Source organism: Schistocerca nitens, chromosome 3 (genome assembly GCF_023898315.1).
Source record: "Schistocerca nitens isolate TAMUIC-IGC-003100 chromosome 3, iqSchNite1.1, whole genome shotgun sequence".
Taxonomy (NCBI): Eukaryota; Metazoa; Arthropoda; class Insecta; order Orthoptera; family Acrididae; genus Schistocerca; species Schistocerca nitens.
Genome location: NC_064616.1, coordinates 576,912,677 through 576,932,768, shown reverse-complemented (window position 1 = coordinate 576,932,768; position 20,092 = coordinate 576,912,677). Strand labels below are relative to the sequence as shown.

The window sequence follows — 20,092 nt, the reverse complement described above, 5'->3', positions numbered from 1 at the left end:
CTGTTCTTAAAGGCATAGTCAAATTCAGAGAGACAGTGTTTCAGCCGAAGGAGACAGTTGTAAGTGTTACATTATCACAAAAGTATAGTCATGAAAGCAGAACCACCCAAACTGCGCCTGGAATCACTAAGAGTCAATGCACACAAAGTGCTGAAGAGCACAAGGAAGTTGGTTGTAAAAAGACAAGGTACAGAAAAGCATCACATTGCAAGGCATATCCAATCTATAAGCAACTGTAGAATACAAGAGGCAACCAGCTATGTTGACCAGTATGTTGTATGTGATAGTACTACGAGTAGCAGTTGTGTAAGCATAGTCTCAGGATGTGTGTGTTGAGAAAACTTAAGGGAAACTTTTGGGTCAAAGACGAAGTTCCACATGATGTAGCGAAAAGTGGTTTAAAAACCACCGTACAGACACCTTCCCTTGCAAAACATGAGAAATAAATAGCAGTAATAAGGAATACAAAAGTGGATTGTAAACTTTTATTGGAGAATAAGGGCTAAACAGAGACAATATAGGATTAAGAACAGAACAAAAAACCTTGTAAATAAACTCTTCAAATTTTTCAATATGAGAACATTGTACAGTTGTAATCATCTATGCAACATACATGTTTCAGAGGCAAACTAAGAAAATTTTGGGGCAAATTTTTAAAGGTGGGGGAAATGTTACACAGCAGAAGAATATTATGGGAAAATGTAAAATTTTCAAAGTCCTATCAAGCCAGTGCAAGTCAGGCCAATGCCCCCTGTCATAGTGACAAACAGGCAGAAAGCCAACATTGCAAACAGCAGGGCAAATCTAGAACACATTGCCTCACCTCCCATGGCCAAGAGGCCTCAATTGTATACTCAGCAACATGACTTCAGCAAGGAGAAGACATAATGTCATTCTAACAGCACAGCTATTTCATAAGAGAGAGTAAAAGTTTCACAAGAACACCTATCAGTCTGTTGATATGGTGGAAAAGCAACAAGCTGCAGCCCTGAATGCCATTCTGGTAAAACAGAGGGATGGTAAAAACTGTTGATGTGCCAGGGAAAGTAGGCCAAATTTAGTCATCATCAGCCAGCCATAAAATCAATGTCTCAGCGGAGCAGCAATACATACACAGGCTTCTGGGTTTTCCCTTAAGTTACATTGCATTACACCAGCTATGAGGCTGAACCTGTGATGTGCTGCTACCATTCGCCAAGGCGACTTCCTGCTTCGAAACAGCTACCTGTCTGGTCTGATGTACTCGGTTGCTGCGAGCTGCTGGCCTCGCAACCACTGATGAGAAGACTTGGAGCTTCTACCTCCAGTTTGCTGTGCCTAACTCATGGTGTTTGGTACACTGTCCGCCTGTCACATAATTCTGGGGGGTGCTCTAACTGCTGCTGCCCCTGACAAGTACCTGTAACCAGGCTTCAATATCCCTGGCATTCCTTGGTGGAAGGGCAATGCTGTTGCTTACCTCCACACCGTGCATAGCTATTGAGAGATTACCCAAGCACACCCCTTTGATGTCCACGAGTGTGCTTTGGTAATACACAGTCATTGTCCCAGGCAGCAATACTCGCTGTATGGGCTACGCCAGCTGCCACCGAGACCAGCCACCCAGCCAATAATGGATTTACGTGTATAGATGCTGCCGGGGAAGTAATCTATGAAGACCGCTGAGACAGCGTCACTACATTCCGAGGCCACGTGCCGCACTGCCACTGGCTTGGGCAGTGCCACAGAGAAGGATACATGATATTAAACTTTAAATTAATAAATTATTGTTCAACTAATGTTGTATCATTAGTGCCTAGTGCACCAACTGGCTCGCTCCACCACACTCAACACACTGTTATCTCAAAAACAGATGAGGTATCAACTCAGGCCCCTACATAACCAATAACATACTGTGTTCAATGGAAATCATGTAATACCTCAATCATAGTGGCTTGACCCCGATTTTAACATCATTCACATAGCTGCCATGAAATTTGATAAATTCCAGAACCCTCACTAGACATAGCACTAACCTCTGTACAGAACACATTCCTCTGTCATACATCACGTTTGATATCTCAATAGCTTTGAAATTGTAAGGGCTATGTACACCAGTGCTTCAGGTACATCAGGAGCAATCTTTCATTAGAAACCAATACAACTGAATTACTATCGGTGATACCTTTGTAAGGTTTAACACAAATGAATAAAAAAGAAGAGTTGGATTTAGTATTAAAATGATTAAGAAGCAGACTGCTGAACTTTGGTATTGCTACGCATATTCTGAAGGTAACAAATGCTCCGTGTCTTCATAAATCTTTTCCCTAGACTGGTGTTGCATCTTTTCAACACTAACCAAATATTCATCCTACTGAACATCACTCAATAACTGTTTAAATAAGAGTCAGTTTCTCCAATACTCTGTAACAGTAGATGAAAAAATTTATTCATCATTGCCTGCAACAGAATGGTGTTCAGACTACTTCACAAGTGTAGAACGATCAACAGGTAGTATTAATTATATTTGGCCGTAATGGCTATGTTTGTGAACTGTGACTCTGAGGGATAATTATGTCAGATTAAACTAAAACAAATAAAAGTGACTGGTAGCAGAAATTACAAATAAATAGGTAGTATTAAACTTTACTACCAGACACATTGAAGGATGTTGCTCAGCCTGAAACACATATATCTGAGAAAGAAGGAGGTTCACTTCCATCATGACGAGCTCCGACACACATCCCAACCATTACTGCAGATTCACATAAGCATAGTAACTAATATACCATTAGTTTCTTATTATTGCTGTTGAAACTGTCGAATGCAATGCTAGGTCAGATGTATAATATCCTTTGAATATACACTCCTGGAAATTGAAATAAGAACACCGTGAATTCATTGTCCCAGGAAGGGGAAACTTTATTGACACATTCCTGGGGTCAGATACATCACATGATCACACTGACAGAACCACAGGCACATAGACACAGGCAACAGAGCATGCACAATGTCGGCACTAGTACAGTGTATATCCACCTTTCGCAGCAATGCAGGCTGCTATTCTCCCATGGAGACGATCGTAGAGATGCTGGATGTAGTCCTGTGGAACGGCTTGCCATGCCATTTCCACCTGGCGCCTCAGTTGGACCAGCGTTCGTGCTGGACGTGCAGACCGCGTGAGACGACGATTCATCCAGTCCCAAACATGCTCAATGGGGGACAGATCCGGAGATCTTGCTGGCCAGGGTAGTTGACTTACACCTTCTAGAGCACGTTGGGTGGCACGGGATACATGCGGACGTGCATTGTCCTGTTGGAACAGCAAGTTCCCTTGCCGGTCTAGGAATGGTAGAACGATGGGTTCGATGACGGTTTGGATGTACCGTGCACTATTCAGTGTCCCCTCGACGATCACCAGTGGTGTACGGCCAGTGTAGGAGATCGCTCCCCACACCATGATGCCGGGTGTTGGCCCTGTGTGCCTCGGTCGTATGCAGTCCTGATTGTGGCGCTCACCTGCACGGCGCCAAACACGCATACGACCATCATTGGCACCAAGGCAGAAGCGACTCTCATCGCTGAAGACGACACGTCTCCATTCGTCCCTCCATTCACGCCTGTCGCGACACCACTGGAGGCGGGCTGCACGATGTTGGGGCGTGAGCGGAAGACGGCCTAACGGTGTGCGGGACCGTAGCCCAGCTTCATGGAGACGGTTGCGAATGGTCCTCGCCGATACCCCAGGAGCAACAGTGTCCCTAATTTGCTGGGAAGTGGCGGTGCGGTCCCCTACGGCACTGCGTAGGATCCTACGGTCTTGGCGTGCATCCGTGCGTCGCTGCGGTCTGGTGCCAGGTTGACGGGCACGTGCACCTTCCGCCGACCACTGGCGACAACATCGATGTACCATGGAGACCTCACGCCCCACGTGTTGAGCAATTCGGCGGTACGTCCACCCGGCCTCCCGCATGCCCACTATACGCCCTCGCTCAAAGTCCGTCAACTGCACATACGGTTCACGTCCACGCTGTCGCGGCATGCTACCAGTGTTAAAGACTGCGATGGAGCTCCGTATGCCACGGCAAACTGGCTGACACTGACGGCGGCGGTGCACAAATGCTGCGCAGCTAGCGCCATTCGACGGCCAACACCGCGGGTCCTGGTGTGTCCGCTGTGCCATGCGTGTGATCATTGCTTGTACAGCCCTCTCGCAGTGTCCGGAGCAAGTATGGTGGGTCTGACACACCGGTGTCAATGTGTTCTTTTTTCCATTTCCAGGAGTGTAATTAACAAAATTTATAGACCAATTTTAGGATAAACCATAGTTTTACACTGGGTTAAATGTTTTATAATGCCATATAAATCATGTTCATATGGGTATTTTCATTATTTTCAGAGCCAGCTGTGTATAACAAAAGATATTGTTACAATTTTAGCCCCATTTAAAAAAAGAAAAAAATTTTAGGCTGGTATGACAGACACACAGATTTCGCACAAATCTTAACTTAATCATAGTACAAAAAATTCAGGATTGAATATGACAATATTATGAAAAGAATACAGCATACAGACGAGATGTTGGGTTGCAGACCGGCACACCAAAAATACTGCTAAACATGTGATCTTTAGACCAAAATGCCTTTTTGAAAACAGACAAGACACACATACATTAATGCAAGCACAACTCACACACACATGATCACTGTCTCATGCTACTGAGGTCAGTGTGTGAGCAACAGTGCGTGATGGGGGAAGCAGTCTGGGTGGTGGCGATAGGCCGGGGCGGGGAGGGATAGCAGGGTAGGGGTGGAGGACGGTAAAGTGCTGCTTGTGGGACCAAGCAGGGACATGGTGGTGACAGAGTAGCCCAGTTAAGAGGTTAGATAGGGGGTGGGGGGACAGAGCTGAAAAGGAGAAAAGTAGAGGCAAAAGGGGGAGGGGAGGGGGGGGGGGAGAGACTGTGGGTGTGTTGGTGGAACAGAAGGCTGTGTAATACTGCCAGGGAGCAGGGAAGGGGGTAGATGGGTAAAGGACAGAGACTGACAAAGGTTGAGATCAGACGGGTTACAGAAATGTTGGATATATTGCAGAGAAAGTTAGCACCTGCGCATTTCAGAAAAGCTGGCATTGGCAGGAAGGATTCAGAGGGCACAGGCTGTGAAGCAGTCACTGAAGTGAAGAATGTTGTTTTAGGCAGCACACTCAGTGACTGGGTGGTCCAGCTGTCTTTTGGCCACAGTTTGTCAGTGGTCACTCATGGGGACAGGCAGCTTGTTGGTTGTCAGGCCCACATAGAATGCAGCACAGTGGTCGCTTAGCTTATACTACTAGTTTCACAGGTATCCTTGCCTTTGATGGGATAGGTGACACCTGTGACTGGACTGAAATGGATCGAGGCTGTGGGAGGAGGTATGGTATAGGTCTTTCATCTAAGTCTATTACAGGCATATGGTCAGTGAGGCAAGGGGGTGGGAACAGGGATGGGCAAGGATCTTTCTTAGGTTTGGTGGGCAGCGGAATACCGCTGTGGGAGGGATGGGAAGGATAGTAGGTAGGATATTCCTCATTTCAGGGCACAATGAGAGGAAGTCGATGGTACTGAGTCACAAGAGTAGTGCTCCTTTGTGACTGGACAGCAGGTCTCTAGGAGGTGGTGGGTGACTGGAGAGAGAGGGCATGGAAGATCTGTTTCTGTATAAGTCTGGGAGGGTAATTCTAGTATGTGAAGACCTCAGTGAGACCTTTGGTATATTTGGAAAAGGACTGCTCATCACTACAGATGCAACAGCTGCGAGTGGCTAGGCTGCATGGAAAGTACTTATAGGCGTGGAATGGGTGGCATCTGTTGAAGTGGGGGTATTACTGGTGGTTAGTAGGTTTGATATCGACAGAGGTTACTGGTGCAGCCATCTTTAAGGTGGAGGTCTACATTGGGGAAGGTGGCTTGTTGGGTTGAGGAGGACCAGGTGAAGTGAATGGGTGAGAAAGTGTTGAGGTTCTTGAGGAATATGCATAAGGTGTACTCACTCATGACCCACACCATAAAGATGTCATCAACAAATCTGAACCACATGAGGGGTTTGGGAATCTGATTGGTTAGGAAGGATTCCTCTAGATGGCTCATGAATAGGTTGGTATAGGATGGTGCCATGTGGGTGTCCATTACCATACCACAGATTTCTTTATAGGTGATGCCTTCACAGATGAAGTAATTGTGGATGACTATATAATTGATCGTGGAGACTGGGAAAGAGGTTGTAGGTTCGGATTCAGTCGGGAACTGGGAAAGGGGGTGTTCCATAGCAGCACGGGCATGGGCATTATGGATGTTAATGTAAAGGAAGATGGCCTCAATAGTGATGAGGAGGGCGCCATATGGTAAAGTAACAGGAATGGTTGGTGTCTTTTATGAAGGAGGATGGGTTATGGGTAATAGGCTGAAGGTGGTGGCCTATGAGAGCATAGATTATATCAGTGGGGGCATAGTAAATAGCCACAAAGGGACATTCTGGGTGGTTGGGTTTATGGACTTTAGGAAGCATGTGGAAAGCAAGAGTGGATGGAGTGGGTGGGGTGAGGAGAGAGAGAGAGAGAGAGAGAGAGAGAGAGAGAGAGAGAGAGAGAGAGAGAGGGGGGGGGGGGGGGGGGGGAGGGGAATGGTTCTGGGATGAGCCTAAGGATTTGAGGAGGCCACCAACTCTCCATAGTTCTTGTTCCTTTACCACATGGCACCCTGCCCATCATCATTAACACCACCTCCCTTCACACTAACATCCCTAATGCCTATGGCCTTGCTGCTATTGAACACAACCCTTTCCAATGCCTGCCTGGTTCCAAACCTACAACCTCTTTCCTGTTCACCATCACCAACTACATCTTCACCCACAATTACTTCATCTTTTAAATGTAACACCTACAAACAAATCTGTAGTACAGCAATGGGCTCCCACATGGCACCATTCTATAGTAACTATTCATGGACAATCTAGAGGAATCCTTCCTAAGCGCTCACAATCCCAAACCCTTCACACGGTTTAGAATCACTGGTGATATCTTCATGATCTGGATCACAGGTGAGGACACCCCATCGACATTCTCCCAGACCATCAACACCTACTCCCCCATTCATTTCACTTGGTCCTCCTCAAACCAACAAGCCACTTTCCTTGATGTTGCCCTCCACATGAAAGATAGCTACATCAGTACCTCCATCCATATCAGACCTATCAACCACCAGCAAATACTACCATTTCAACAGCTGCTGCCCATTCCATACCAAGAAATCCCTTCTGCACAGCAAAGCCACTCATGGTCGACATGTCTGCAATGACGAGCAGTCCCTCTCCAAATATACCAAGTCTTGCTGAGGCCTTCACAGACCGAAATTACCCTCCCAACCTTGTACACAAACAGATTTGCCGTGCCTTATCTTTCCCGTCACTCACTATCTCCCAGAGTCGCACCATCTGGCCACAAAAGAGTACTCCCCTTGTGTCTTAGTACCACCCAGAACTGGATCAACTGGATCACATTCTTCACCAGAGATTCAACTACCTCTTCTTGTGCCCCGAAATGGGCAGCACACTTAGTGACTGGGTGGTCCACCCCTCCTACAGTGGTATTCCATTGCCCACCAAACCTACACAACATCCTCGTTCATCCCTACTCCACCCCTGCTTGCAACCCCTTGTCTCACTGATCATACCCCTGTCATAGACCTTGATTTGATGCAAGACCTGTCCCACCGCCGCCGCCGCTGCCGCCGCCGCCGCCGCCGCCGCCGCCACCGCCACCACCTACTCCAGTTCAGTCACCAGCATCACTCATCCCATCAAAGGCAGGGCTACATGTAAAACTAGTCATGTGATCAATACGCTAAGCTGCAACCACTGGGCTGCGTTCTACATCGTTACAACTGATAAGCTGCCTGTTGGCATGAATGGCTACCGACATACTGAGGACAAAAGATGGCTGGAACACCCAGTCATTAAGTGTGCTGCCCAAAACAACATTCTTCACTTCAACGACTGTTTCACAGCCTGTGCCATCTGAATCCTTCAACCAATGCCAGCTTTTCTGCATTATGCAGGTGGGAACTTGATCTGCAATATATCCTACATTCCTGTAACCTGTCTGGCCTCACCCTTTGTCATTCCCTGTCCTTCACCCACCTACCCCCTTCCCTGCTCCCTGTCCAGCACTACACAGCATTCTGTTCCACCAACACACCCACAGTCTCTCTCTCTCTCTCTCTCTCTCTCTCTCTCTCTCTCTCTCCCCCCCTCCCTCCCCCCCCCCTCTTCTACTTCTCTCCTTCTCGGCCCCCCACCCCATGTCTAACCTCACAACTGACCAACTGTACCTAACTGTCTACCCTGTCACAACCACGTCCCTGCATACTCCCACAAGAAGCACTTTACTGTCCCCCATCCCTATATTCCTATCTTTCCCCCTTACCATCTCGACCAACTCTCCCCCTCCAGATTTCTTCCCCCATCATGCACAGTTAGTCACAGTCTGAACTCAGTGGCCAGAGACAGAGGTCATGTGTGTGAACTGTGCTTGCATAAGAGTGTGTGTGTGTGTGTGTGTGTGTGTGTGTGTGTGTGTGTGTGGGCGCGCGCATGCTTTTTTGATTTACTTTCAAAAAAGGCATTTTGGCCGAAAGCTCACATATTTAGCAGTCTTTTTGGTGTGCCTGTCTGCGACTCCACATCTCCTCTATATGGTGGGAAGCAATCTATCCTTTTCATAATACTTTCATCACACATAGAAATACATTTTACAGTTACTCTTGAAAGATCTGATAGTATGTTGTGTAGCTTACGAAGGTTCCTCAGGTACTACAGGATCCACTGTCCTAATTTTTCGAGGTATTACTACCACCTCAATATCATTTTCTGGAAAATCCAGGACATGGTGCAACGGATCCCGTTCCAGAAGCATTTGATTTAACTGAACAAATTCTTCATAATCCATTGGCTCCACAACGTCATACAATGATGCCTGTAAATAAATATTGAATATTTAAAAAATATGCACTCAGTTAATATCCATAATTGTCTCATGGTCTTACAGGATTAATAAATGTGCAGGTGCATGTGCGCTCTCTCTCTCTCTCTCTCTCTCTCTATCTCTCTATCTCTCTCTCTCTCTCTCTCTCTCTCTCTCACACACACACACACACACGTGAATCCTAAAGAAGATAATGTAGAAGAATCTATTCCCAACAAACAAGGCTACTAGGTTCTCTGATTATTCCTTATTAACTACATTTATAATCACAGATTCTTCTGATGTACATGTGTTAGGAAATGGCATACAGAGGGCACTGTAACGTATCTTATAACAGGTGTTTCATTATTACATCAGTTTGCTGATTTTTCTGTATTCACATGCCATCCTTCCTAGACTGTTATGGAGGAAAGGCTAGGTTTCAGTGTTGTCAACTACTTCTCCAACACAGTACTTCTGATGAACAACTTTAAGAACAGTTATCAAATGTTGCACATATAAAAATCAAACATAACCTTATAAACAAAGAGAAAAAAAACTGATAAATAGACTTTGGGGAACAATAAATGGTAGTTTTACTGCAGGAAAATGCCTAGCCAACACAGTGACAAGCTAAATTAGCAGAGACATAAAAGGAGGGACAGGGAAACTGTCCAGATCTGGGTCAAATCTGAATGCTGGATTAATTACTGCTGGATGATAAACTCGGCAGCCATGGTAAGGTTGCCAGATCAATTCCCAAACATGTTTAGAAAAATGTCATGCTGATTTCCTACCTCCACGTCACAAACATACAAACAGTGTAAATACGAAAATACACAGAGTGAGTTCACATGATCCACAGGCACATAGTGTGAAAGACGTTCCTGTCTTTAGGACTGTAATGTGAAAATACTATTTATTCAACACAAACTATAGTTTACTACAAAGTGTAATCATTAACTGCAAAGAAACTCTATATCTCATTCATTTGTTAGAAGTTCAGGGACAAAATGTATCAGACAACTTACTAAGTCAGCTCCCCCTCATCCCCAAGTTTCAACGATATTTGGGGTTGAAGCACAGGCAGCACCCAAAGTGAGTTGAGATTGGAGGTTTAGTCGAAGATACAGGTTGTGAAGGCACAAGACAAGGTACATCCGGTGCCCTCGTGGTATTGGATATAGGTAGCATGTCGATGTTACCTGGTGGCCCTGAATTGGTGAGACTCTCAGTTGGGTTAAAGGCCCGCTTAAGTCTGCTGACAGGTAATGTGATGGAAGTGCCATTGATATCAACATCGAATGTTCTATAGTGGTGCCAATACCATATGTGGACCATCATACAGCGGTTTGACATCTTCTCAAATGGCATTATGTCATACGAAAATCTGTTTGCAGGACTGTAGGTCATAGAAAACAGTTGGTTGCTGGTTAGAACATTCTTTTCAAACAGCCAGACAGAGATTGTGAATCTGTAAGCATATAGCAAAATCTGAGGTTTCAATAATATTATTTGAATCTGCATGAGACTGATGACCTCAGAAGTTAAGTCCCATAGTGCTCAGAGCCATTTTTTTTTAATCTGCAGGAAAATCCAAAGAGATTCTGGTCATATGTAAACTACACCAGCAGCAAAGCATAATCAATATCTTCACTGCACAATAACAATGGTAATGTTACAAATCCAAGAGTCAATGAAGTGGGGTTACCAAAAACAGTTTTCCAAAGTTCCTTTGCCAAAGAAGACAAAGTAAATATTCCAGAATTCAAATCAAGAACAGCTATCAGCCCGAGAAACTTAGAAATTGATTTTCTTGGCACAGTGAAGCAACTTGAATCACTTAATAACGCAAATCTCCCAGCACAAACTGTATACCAATTAGTTTACTTTCAGAGTATGCTGATATAACAGTGCCATACTTAACAGTCAGTTGCTAGCTGAAAAATCTGTACCCAAAGACTGGAAAGTTGCACAGGTCACACCAGTACTCAAGAAGGGTAATAGGAGTAATCCGACGAATTACAGGCCCACATCACTGACACTGATATGCAGTACAATTTTATAAACTGTGTTCAAACATTATGAATTACCTCGAAGAATACAGTCTATCTACACATAGTCAGCATGGAGTCAAGAAATATTGTTCTTGTGAAACACAACTAGTTCTTTATTCGCACAAACTAATAAGTGCTATCAACAGGGGATCTCAAACTGATTACTTATTTCTAGACTTCCACAAGGATTTTGACACCATTCCTCACACAAAACATCTAATCAAACTGTATGCCTATGGAGTGTTGTCCCAGCTGTGTGACTGAATTCACAATTTCCTGTCAGAAAGGTTACCATGTGTAGTAATCGAGGGAAAGTCATCAGGTAAAATAGAAGTGATATCTGGTGTTCCCCAAAGAAGTGTTATAGGTCCTCTGTTGTTCCTAAGCTACATAAATGATTTAGGAGACAATCTGAGCAGCCATCTTCGATTGTTGGCAGGTGATGGTGTCTTTTACTGTCTGGTAATGTCATCAGAGGATCAGAATAAATTGAAAAATGATTTAGACAAGATATCTTTATGGTGGGAAAAGTGGCACCTGATTCCATATAAAGAAAAGTGTATGGTCAGTCACATAAGTACTAATAGAAATCCATTAAATTTTGGTTACACAATAAATTCCACAAATTCAACTCAATACTAGGGATTACAATTATGAACAGTTTAAATTGGAAGGATCACACAGAAAATGTTATGCGAGAATGTGAACCAAAGACTGTGTTTTATTAGCAGAAAAGTCAGAAGATGCAACAGGTCTACTGAAGAGACTGCCTACACAATGAATGGCTATCCTCTTCTGAAGTACTGCTGCAAAGTATGTGATCCTTATCAGACAGGATTGATGGAGGACACAGAAAAAGTTCAAAGAAGGGCAGTTTGTTTTGTATTATTGCAAAATACAGGAGAGAGTGTCACGGCTATGATATGCAAGCTGGAGTAGCAATCGTTAAAATGAGGGCATTTTTCATTGCGATGACATCTTTTCATGAAATTTCAATCACCAACATTCTCTTCTGAATGCGTCCACCTACATAGGAAGAAATGAGAATCATAATAAAATAAGAGAAATCAGTTCTCGCATGGAAAAACTTGTGTGTTTGTTTTTTTCATGCGCAGTTCGAGAGTGGACCAGCAGAGAAATAATCTGAAGGTAGTTCGATGAACCCTCTGCAGAGAAGTGATGTAGATGTGTTGGTGAAGAATTCTCCAGGCAATTAAACTGTTTGTCCAATAATAATTCAGCAATTGTCACATTAAACATCATCTTTGAAAGCCATTTGGAGGCCTAGTACAAAACAGGGATGCCATCAATCCATGTGGTGTTGCATCTAAGTGAGGCCTGTAATTGTTGATGCGGCAATTCCGCAAGACCATTTGTATCTGAGTGGTAGGCACAGGTGTGAATTTCGTTGATGCCATGCAATGCTGAAAGTGCTTTAAAAAGATATGATTTGAACTTGTTTCCCTGATTGGTAGTGATGCAGAGGGATACACCGAAGCATAAAATCCACTTACAAAAGGAGGTAATTGCTGCTGTTGCATATTTAATTCGATAGGCTTCATACCAAAGAAAGAAACAGTCAATCACAGTCAGGCAGTATTGATATCCTCCTTATGGTGGTAAACGTCAAACAGTGACAATGTGGACATGTTCAAATTGTTGACTTGTTGGGTTGAAAGTATCAAGCGGAGCTGTAATGTGTCGAGTTATTTTTTTGTGGTGAAAGGTATTGCACTGGTGGACAAATTCCTTGTAATCCTTCTTGACATTTGGCCAAACAACTGCCTTTTTCACTATACATAGAGTAGCCCTTACTACTGGATGAGAGAGGTTGTGGAGAGAGGAAATTTCCTGCTGGCACAAATCTGCTGTAATGAAGGGTCATGCTTATGAGATTGATGCATCACAGTATAGTGCTATTTTAAAATATGGTTTCTGATTATATCAAGAGCTGTAGCCTGACAATGTTTTGAGGAATGTTTTTAGTTTGTTTTCTTCTTCCTGGGTATTGGCAAGTGCTACAAAGTCAAGTTCCCATGCAATGGCATCAGTCTGAGAATGTGCATCTGCTGGTCCATTCTGCTTGCCACCAACAGGTCAAATATCCACAGTAAATTGTGCAGTTAAGTCAAAATGGCATGGTGATGCCTCACCTGGCTTCTGATAGAAGGCAAACACAAGTGGCTTATGGTCTCTGATTGTGGCATGCTGCACAGAGCTCACAGTCAAATACTGGCAAATCTGCTTGTGAAGGTTTTTTTTTTTTTTACTGAATAAAGCCATGGGTTGCCAGTTATGTTGTAATACAGCTCCAATGGCAATTGTTGATGCATCCGCCATAATTGTGAGAGGTGCTTCAGGGAGAGAATGACCTAATAATGCAGCCTCTACAATGTCAGCTGTCACTCTTTCAAAGGATGCTTCCTTTTCTTCAGTCCAGTGCACCATGTCTCCAAGTTTAAGTGAACCTTCTAGGAATTCATTGAGAAGTGCTGCCAACAATGAAGAACTGCACACAAAACAGCACTAAAAATCTGCAAGCCCAAGAGACAGTGTAATTCGCATATTGGAGTGAACTGTGGAAACAAAGAAATAGCATCCACTCTGTCCTGCAGCATCAGCATTACTTGTGTGTTGATAAGGTACTATAAAAACTTTACTTCTGTGACTCCAAAGACACATTTTGATGTGTTAATTACTAAGCCATATTCTCGTAGTCTATTGAACATTTGCTGTAAGTGTGGTAGATGCTCTGCTTTTATGGACAACACATTACAAGCACATCATCAACTTAGACATATCAGAACTCTAAGTCTCTAGTTATTTCACCTACGAAGTACCAGAACGTCTGAATGGCATGGCACTGCACAGTCTGAATGGTGTGCAAACAGTAGTTTTGGGGATACCTTCTGGGGCAATGGATGTATGATAAAAGGCACAGATGAGATCAATTATGGAGAAAACTTTCTTGCCAAGAATGAGCACAGCAAAGTCTTCTGTATGTGACACAAGGTAGCAATCAGGTATCATTCTGATATTAATTTAACAACAGTCACCCCAAGGGTGTTACCTATTGGGGACAATATGGAGTGGCAAGGCCCAACTACTGTCTAAAGGGCAATAGATCCCTTGCACTAACATGAAATAGCACTCTTGCTTTGCAATTTTGACTTTGGAGGCAGATGAGGTGGCCATGAATGGGCTGGTGGTTCCCGTATGGTGACAATGTTACATACCGTTGAATTTTTACCAGTGCTGGAGCAGGCAATGGATGGGTAAATCCAGGGAATTAACAAAGCAAGTCATTCTATGTGAATCACGAGCAGTCACTTTCATACCAACAGGGTTCCAGAATGAGATTTTCACTCTGCAGCAGAGTGTGCACTGAAATGAAACTTCCTGGCAGATTAAAACGGTGTGCCAGACCGAGACTCGATCTCGGGACCTTTGCCTTTCGCGGGCAATGTCCCGAGTTCGAGTCTCGGTCCGGCATGCAGTTTTAAACTGCCAGGAAGTTTCATATCGGCACACACTCCGCTGCAGAGTGAAAATCTCATTCTGGAAACATCCCCCAGGCTGTGGCTAAGCCGTGTCTCCACAATATTCTTTCTTTCAGGAGTGCTAGTTCTGCAAGGTTCGCAGGACAGCTTCTGTAAAGTGGAAGGTAGGAGACGAGGTACTGGCAGAAGTAAGGCTGTGAGGACGGGGCGTGAGTCATGCTTCAGTAGCTCAGATGGTAGAGCACTTGCCCGCGAAAGGCAAAGGTCCCGAGTTTGTGTCTTGGTCCGGCACACAGTTTTAATCTTCCAGGAAGTTTCACCAACAGGGTTGTTGGCATGGAACAAGGTATCAATGACTTGACAATTGTGTGACACAGTCAAGCAGGCATTGATGGTGAAGATGTGGGGGGATGCTGTAAACTAATAAGAAATCTGCTCAAACAACTGGGTACAGCAGGTCTGTGACAATGTATCTCCGTATGAATTCATATTGAAGATTGAAGTTTAGATGTAAAATGGCAAGGGCATAGGTCTTGGTGGAATGTCCACTGGCAGTATGCAGATGATTGCCTTTGATATTTCACTCTGCAAGATGAGAAGAAGAGTAAACCGAAGCTCCTACACCTGTATCAATGAGGAATTGTAGCTTAGTAAAGTGCTCTGTTACGAACAGATGACAGCTGCCCAGACTGAAATCGGCCACTGCTGCTACTCATTTCCAGAGACATTTTCCCTGTCACAGGGTGGTCAACACGGCCAACCTGCAGCTACAAATCTTCTGTGATACTGACAGCCTGGTGGGTGAAATGCTTGTTTTTGCTGAAAGAGTGTCACCATCACGATGCTCGTGTGGAGTGCCATATTTGTAGAGCAGCACCTTGCTTAACTAGTTCAGTTACTTGTGCTTACAATGCTTCCAAAGGACTGTCTGTCCTGACAGAGATGGTTGATGCACTGGGAGAGACATACATCTGACTATTAGGCCAGGTGTTTGAGCGAGAGCATTGAGGTTACCAGTGCAAACTGTACTGCCAGTGCATCTACAGGCAAGATAACAGCCACATATTCCATTGAATACTGTTGTTAACTGCAGTGCCTGCCAGTGTGCAAAAAGGACAAAGTAGCTGAGATGGTGTGCAGTTATTGAGTTCTTCAGTGCAAAGCAATTTACCAAGCCGTTTGGCTTCTGACTGCAACAAGCACATTATAAGCACATGTTTGATAGAGGTAAATTTTTCAGTGCTTGGCAATGAAGCTAGGATACCTTGTACTTCCATAGCCATTTGTTTGCTAAGTGCAGGCACCACATAAATGGATTTAGTTTTGTACGAGGTGACGTGGCCCAAGAAAAATTGGCTCTGAAGTTTGGGCGAACCACAATATAGGATTACCTGACCGGAAGAGCATGGCTTTTACTGCAATCGGACTATGGAACAAGTTTTATCACTGATAAGGCAGTGCTTGCAGGACTATATGTTTATTGTGGTAGGTACAGACTGTGCGATACAGTAAGTTGTTCACAAGTAGTCCTGCGCAACACAGTTGATGCAAAATTTTACATTAGACATATTTTATCATTTCTGCGTTAGACATGTTGTATCATTCCTGCGTGAGATTCAATTTTTCTGTATGCTATGCAATCTTTATGGCACATGATTCAGAAACTTAGGGTCATCAAATGTCGTGTGGAATCAAAATTTATTCAACACAATATGTAATACTTAATTGCATTGCATAATCATAAACTTCAAAAAACATCTGTACATCATTCATTTGTTTGAAGTTCAATTCAATTCAATTTTTATTATCACATAACATGCCTTATACAATCAAATATTGTGACATAGGTCAAAACAAATAAATCAGAGTGTCTACATGACAACATGTATCAGACAATTTACTGCCCACAGACTAAAGCATTATTTTGATTCCAGACAGGCCAGTCAGTCTCAGAGATAAATGACAGATCAAAAGCAAGCAGAGAGTCATTAACTATAGATGTTGAAACTGCAGGATAATGCTGACAAAGTTCAAAAATAATAATTCTAAGTGATAAAATAAAATAAGACTGATACGAAAATAAAAACAGTGAGAAACATGGCCTCTTATCTCTCTCTCTCTCTCTCTCTCTCTCTCTCTCTCTCTCTCTCTCTCTCTCTCCCACACACACACACACACACACACACACACACACACACACACACGGGAGCACTCTGAAGCCAAAGTATAGCACACCATCAATCGTAGCTAAAACACTAATATTAAAGATATACTCACTGAAGAGAGTGATAAGAGATTCTGATTCTTAGAATCCTGACTGTAAGATGATGATGCAATTTGTCTTCTAACTTCTGCAGCATGTTGCCTGTAATTAAATGGATTTCTGGTGAGTTTCATCAACTTAGACTAGGGGATAGTGAAAAATTAACACCACAGAGTAAGGTTCCAACATTAATTATGTTATAATCACATGTTATACAGTGGACATCTATACATACTATAAATTAGTCTCCTGCAGTGTTTTTCTGTCTGTGTGTGGAGCCTCATGTCGGGAATTACCGTAGGAATTTTGATATAGGGGCAGGTCACTAGTTGTTTGTAATCATAAACACATGGCTTGCACAATCAGGCATACAGACTATCACAGAGGTATCAGATGTCATGTGGAGAGATGGTGTTTCACATTGCTTTCACATTTGTTGCAATTGTTTAAGGGCTGTCACAGGCAATGTAGAATTGGCCAGATGTCATCTCACACATACTCACTATTAGAGAGATCTGATGATTTTGAAGGCCTGATGAGTTGTTGAACAAATTGGAGCACATGTTGGGTAACATTAAAAGGGTGAAAGCTGGTCCTGCAACCTCAACTAATAATTATATGCTATGGCTGTCTAGAGTTAGTCCTGTGCATTGCTACGACACTTGGGTAATTATCACTAAGCATGATTGATCCCAATGTGTGTCAGAGTCACCATTTGATAGGTGAATAGCTACTCATGTGCTGCCCATGTGATGTGTGTATCCATATGTAGCCACTGTCAAGAAACAGCACGACAAGAATGTGCACTGTCTTTGTATCACAGACACCAATACTGATGCTTCATTTCCACTATGTTTGGCAATTCTCCTGAACAATTATACATCCTCCTACCGTCCCACAATACAACATGGTTGTATCCAGTCAATTGCATGAACTGTGCTTGTTATCATCCTCACATGTCTCTAATGTTCACCAACCCGTACGATGGTCCCAACAACAGACCACTCTTTTAGCAACACCATAACAGTAGAAATGGACAAAGAAGTTTCATGCTGAACATGTGGTTTTTACTCCATCTACATTGAAGTGCTTTGAATTGTTCAGATGGACTGCAAGATTGGACTGTAAAAGCATTAGGATGAAAATTGTCTGTGTCCTTAGAAGGAACGAGCCTGGAATTTGGGTTTAGTGAAGACACAGAAAACACAAATTTGAATTATCGATTGGGGATTTTAACACTGCTCTTCACAAAAGCCAATCCAGTCCCTTAACCACAGTATATCCTTGCTTTGTAAGGAAAAGACCAGAGCTTAATCTCTCATTAACAGTGACATCAATACACAGAGCACTGGTTCAGTTTGTTAAGGATGGAGAAGGCTATGCTAAACGAGTCACCCAGCAGTCATCTAGAGCTATTTACAGAAACCACAGGAGACTTCAATCAGGGTGGGTAGGCCCATGATTAAAGATTGCTTCTTTACCACTGAACCATTATGAATAGTGAGGAAAAGTTGACCCAATTTGAATAATGACGTTAGAGCAAATGTGTACTCCTGAAATTTCTGGTTCCCAGTTGTAAGATGGATCTTGTGTAACTGAAGTATAAGCAGAGTCCATCCAAATTATATTTTTCCTGCCACTACTGCCATACTTTGTCATAAAATATGGAACAGAACATGTCAGTACTTTTAAGGAATACAGATTATGTTTGTATGAATTGATTTCTTTAAAATGACCAACACTGTCATTTCTTTGAATTACAGGCTGAACACCGAGCATTCAGCAAAGTACAGAAACAAATTCTAAACAATGATTTCATGGATGATGAAGGACAAAGGAGAAGGATCTAGCTCCTCTATGTTCCCTGGAACTAAAATACTGGTGGTGGTTGTGAATTTTTATTGTTCTTAGTTTCAAACATTTGAAGTAAGACAGTTATGTCAATCTCAAAACTAAGGCCCAGAAACCCCACCAAGCACCTACACTTGAAAACAGTGCTTCTCGATTTGGGTTTACTAAAACAACATTGCAGTTAATTCAAGTGTACCATCCAAACCAAGTGCTATCATTACAATAAACTTGATCAGTGTGCAGATTACTAGATTTTTGAGTTCTGACAACAATGCATGCTGCAGTAGTTTGTAGAGTGAGTTCTCTATTAACCAAATAGGGTGGTGGATTCCTTCTGGTTGGACTGGATGGATGAGTCCCATGCAGTAATGGTCTCCTTTATAACGCAGAATTTATTAGTGGAGGTGGTAGTCCACCTGTCTCTGAAGAGACATCTTATTTGCAACTGCAAATCTGTAACTGGAATCATAAAAGCAGATGTAGGGTGAGTAATTGCTTCTTTGGCCAAATGGTCAGCCAGTTCATTGCATGGGATACTCACAAGACCTGGGATTCAGAGAAAGACAACTGAGCTGGTTGCACAACTAAGGGCAGAGGGAAGAGTTTCAATAGCAGATATTGTGGGGAGACTGGGGTAATATCAATCAATTGGACTGGAGATGACTATTGAGTCACTATAAATTAAATCTTAAGCGATTGAACACTGCTTAATACATTGTAGGGCTCTATTAATTGCTATAAGGCTCTGCTATAAAAACACTACACATTCCCAGCAACAAATGTTGTTCCTGACTGGTGGGAAATGTAGAAGCATATTCTATCGTCTCCATTGTTTTAGAGCTATCAGTGTAAATGACAGCAGCATCCTGACAGTTCTGAAAAACAGACAAACAGAAGCCACAAGGTCATGAAGGTGACAAACTTACGGAGCATGAAACAGACTGGTCCTAATTAGTGGTCTGGGTAATAACCCTGGCCAGGGAGGAAGGGGGTCACAGGGAGCACATTCTAAAGTGGTTGGTTGGAGATCTTGGCAGATGGCCATGAAACACAGTCCACCTTTAATCCAACCCAAGGGCGGGTGTCAGGGGTTGATGTATGCAAAAAGAATGTGATACGGTGGATGATTAGGATATTGTCAGATGCTGATGGCAAAAGTGAGCAAGAACTGGTACCACAGATCCTGAAGAGGGAAGACCCTACTTTGGCTAAGAGACTATCTAAAAGAATAGTATGGAAGGTGCCAGTGCCAATGATGGAATGTGTCCAGTGATTTCCAAGCTGAAGGGACCACTGAGGCATAAACCTGGCAACAATAGTCCAATAAGCATGTAACCAGGGCTCAGTAAATATAGAAGAGAGTAGCACAATCTGCACTCTGAGAGGAGTGGGCAGAGTGTGTTAAGCTATCATACGCAACTACTCTTTAGTTGATGAATATGGAG

The 20,092-nt window shown here is 43.3% G+C and overlaps 1 protein-coding gene across 1 annotated transcript in view; it reads right to left on the bottom strand.

Annotated features, from left to right (window-relative positions):
• Nucleotides 1-20,092, bottom strand: part of LOC126248488 (dedicator of cytokinesis protein 7) — a 262,928-nt gene that overhangs the window by 225,216 nt on the left and 17,620 nt on the right. Inside the window, exons 2-3 of the mRNA XM_049949513.1 lie at nucleotides 16,811-16,898; nucleotides 8,810-8,988 (exon numbers count right to left, since the gene is read on the bottom strand). Of these exons, the coding sequence (XP_049805470.1) occupies nucleotides 8,810-8,988; nucleotides 16,811-16,898 (267 nt within the window). The remainder of the gene's footprint in view (nucleotides 1-8,809; nucleotides 8,989-16,810; nucleotides 16,899-20,092) is intronic.